The sequence below is a fragment of the Apis dorsata genome, unplaced genomic scaffold (genome assembly GCF_000469605.1).
Source record: "Apis dorsata unplaced genomic scaffold, Apis dorsata 1.3 scaffold_92, whole genome shotgun sequence".
Lineage (NCBI taxonomy): Eukaryota > Metazoa > Arthropoda > Insecta > Hymenoptera > Apidae > Apis > Apis dorsata.
In genome coordinates this window covers 1,430,617-1,433,815 of record NW_006263390.1, presented here as the reverse complement: position 1 = coordinate 1,433,815, position 3,199 = coordinate 1,430,617, and the positions used below count along the sequence as shown (strand labels likewise).

Sequence of the window (3,199 nt, the reverse complement as noted above, 5' to 3'; positions counted from 1 at the left end):
AATAATAATAATAATAATAATACAAATACTTACGTTTCAAATTCTCTTATATTTTTCTCGATTATATTATATTAAAATTAAGAGAAAAATAAGATTTACAGAAAAATAATAATATTAGACTTGAACAAAAAACTTTTACCAACAATGCAAAAAACGTACGAAGAAGCAGCCATCTATCGGATGATTTTCGTTTTAAAATATGCACATACATATATACATATATTTCTGTTTTACTCGTGCATCGTAAGCGTAATAAAAAGTAATGTAAACATATATAAATCAAACAAAAATATCAAGCTTTATTTGCTAAATGACTTAATAAGGCAAATTTATAATTTATAATAATTTATAATAAGTAACAAAAAGACTGCTTAAATTACAAAAAAATCATAATTACTGCATCATAATAAACAATTACGTATAATCTCGTTATTTAATGACAAACACTATGTCATATAACATGAATTCTATCATAAAGATTAAATATATTATACAAATATTAATTTAAACATATTATATTTTCTTTCATATTTTTTTTTTTATGATTTTTTTTATGATTCCATGAATAATTTTTCGATAACATTTGGTTTGTTAAATCGATCTTCGCAAGTCGAAATCATTGTGTTTTTATCAATACATGCACAATGAAATTCTTTCGTAACCGACTTTTTAAATTGATTTAAATTTATTTTATATTTTTTTATATCTATTTCGTTATCAGGTACAACACGTATGTACGTTACATGAAACATTGATTCTTTTTCGTCTAAAATTTCCCATGGAGGGAAAATTTGTACTAAACCTTTAGATTTCATTTCGATTCGACCTACTATTTCGGGAATCGTCATGATCTTTATAAATTTAACGGAATTATTTTCTTTTTTGTGCAAAAATAAATCCAATGGATCTTCGATCACAAATCCATTCAAGAATTGTCTACCAAAGCGATTTATGCATGTTTGCACATAAACAGTAATGCATGGCATAGAAGTATTTTGTTGTATTGTTTGTTTTAATTGATGTCTCCATATACGTACAAACGATACTTGTCTATTAATCGTTGATTGTAATTTTTCCAACAAACTACCTCTGAAATATAAAATGATGTATGAAATAAATTTATATTTTTATAATAATATTTATATTAATATAATTATATTATATAAAAGGAAAATTACTTTTTAGGTTTCCTTCTTTTTTTACCCGAATCTAATATAGTTAATTGCACCGAAGCATCTGCCAAAGTTTCTTGTGGTGGTGTTTTTGTATTAATAATAATTCCAGTTTGACTCGATATATTATCCGTAATGTTTGTAACTTGGGTTGAAAATTGAGAGATTTTCTGAGAAGATCGTACGTTAATGAACTTATGCGAAAGTTGTTCCCCTTTTAAAAAAAATGTTACATCCGAATCTTTATCGGATATTTGTGAATTTATCGATGTGCATTTCGAAACAGGAAATGCTAAATTACGATTATGATTTTTATTAATATAATCTGTATCCGTATCTTCTATATTATCATGAATGCTAGAATCATTATCAGTATCATTACTTATATTTACAGTATTATTAATACTATCGTTATCTTCATCTTCACTAGTCTCAATTTCAATTTTCACAACATCTTTTATTTCCTTTGGACTATCTTCTATATTTAATATTTTTTTATACATTGATGAACACGATTCTGAAGATTCTAAATCTTTCTCTGAATAATTTAAATGATTGAAACCATCTTCTAATTTTTTTAACAATGCATGTTTCTTTTGACTGTTTAAGATTTCCCATTTCTTTTTCAAGGGTACTTCAATCGAATTACAAGAATTCATAGAATTTATATCAGAGTTTACATAGTTATTTTCTATTTCTTGAATTTCCTTTTTTTGTTCAGTACGTTTGCGTTTGTAAGAATTTTTAATCAAAATAGGAGATTTTTTGACTTTATATATTTTAGTATGAATTAAAGGGGATGTCGTAACATCATTTGTAACATATTTATTTTCAATGCTATCTAAAGCTTTTCGCTGTGCATTTTCTTCTTCATATTTTCTTCGGCTTCTTTTGTAAGAATAAGAATTCTTGACAAGTATAGGAGAAACATTTGCATCAGATGATTCATACGGAACAGTAATAGATTGAGAATCAAATAATTTCCTTCTTATATTTTTCTTTTTATCATTATTATCTATTCTCATACGTTTACTACTTCCACTTTCTTTAATACTTGTATTTTGTGAATCATTTGAATGTATATTTTCAATGTTGTTTATAGCATTATTCTCTAATTTAACTTTTTCTCTAATAAATTTACTTGTACATTGATTACCAAATATCGGTGAAGTTCTCGTAGAATCGGTAATAGAACTTTGATGATCTGTGGTAACCGACGTATGATCCAGAACGGAAGATGTTTCTTTTGAATCGATAGCATAATTAACGTGAGTTTCTATCCATTTGTGCACAAAATCGCCCTTTTCGATGTAAGGTATATCTGCCACATTTTTTTCAATTAACAATACACCATCTTTTTGCCCTTGAAATTGCTCAACTACGTTTAAGGTTAGGATCGATTGGCCAAAGTTCAATCTTCTTACATGATTCGGTTTCTTTGTCTCATAGCTTATCTTTTGATCAGCTTTATGCATTTCCGTATTTATCAAAATCTAAAACATATAAAATTTCTTTCAAATTTCTAATTTAATGTTTTCGTTATAAGAATACACAACAAGCATATGTCCGCCATGTTGCATCACTATGGAAACGCGTCTGAAAGAAAATCTTACAAGACGGGCACCTTGTGCCCCATTGAAATTCATTTACGCGGCAAACACGTATTTTTCGTTCATTTATTTCTCAAAAAATTACAAACAGTAAAGCATTCTTTACAAAATTTCTATACACATGGAAATAAAAATACATAAATCACGTTTATTGGAAATCTATATTTTCTATATATTCTATACTTTTTCGTACAAATCAAATTACACCTAGATTAAATAAACTCAATAACGACAAACGAAATGAAATATTAACGAAAAATATCGCGAATACATCAAACAAATTTAAAAATCAATATCTTAAAGGAGGGAAAAAGTATCGCTACGTACGAAAAAAGCTATTATATTCTCGAATATAATTAAATTATATATGAAATGAAATTCGGGAAATTCATCGAGCATATTTTATATCGTTCGATA

General features: G+C 26.5%; 1 protein-coding gene across 3 annotated transcripts in view; it reads right to left on the bottom strand.

The window, feature by feature from the left end:
* The window catches only part of LOC102673192 (vacuolar protein sorting-associated protein 28 homolog), a 4,248-nt gene extending 1,452 nt beyond the window's left edge, over positions 1-2,796 (bottom strand). Inside the window, exons 1-2 of one of the 3 annotated variants that reach the window (XM_006611806.2) lie at positions 1,179-2,796; positions 827-1,089 (exon numbers count right to left, since the gene is read on the bottom strand). In XM_006611806.2, the coding sequence (XP_006611869.1) occupies positions 827-1,089; positions 1,179-2,647 (1,732 nt within the window). In that variant the 5' untranslated portion in view covers positions 2,648-2,796. Of the gene's footprint in view, positions 1-29; positions 206-826; positions 1,090-1,178 lie in introns of those variants that run through there. The other 2 variants (XM_031508594.1, XM_031508595.1) reach the window with 2 other exon arrangements.
* Positions 2,797-3,199: the final 403 nt, after the last annotated feature.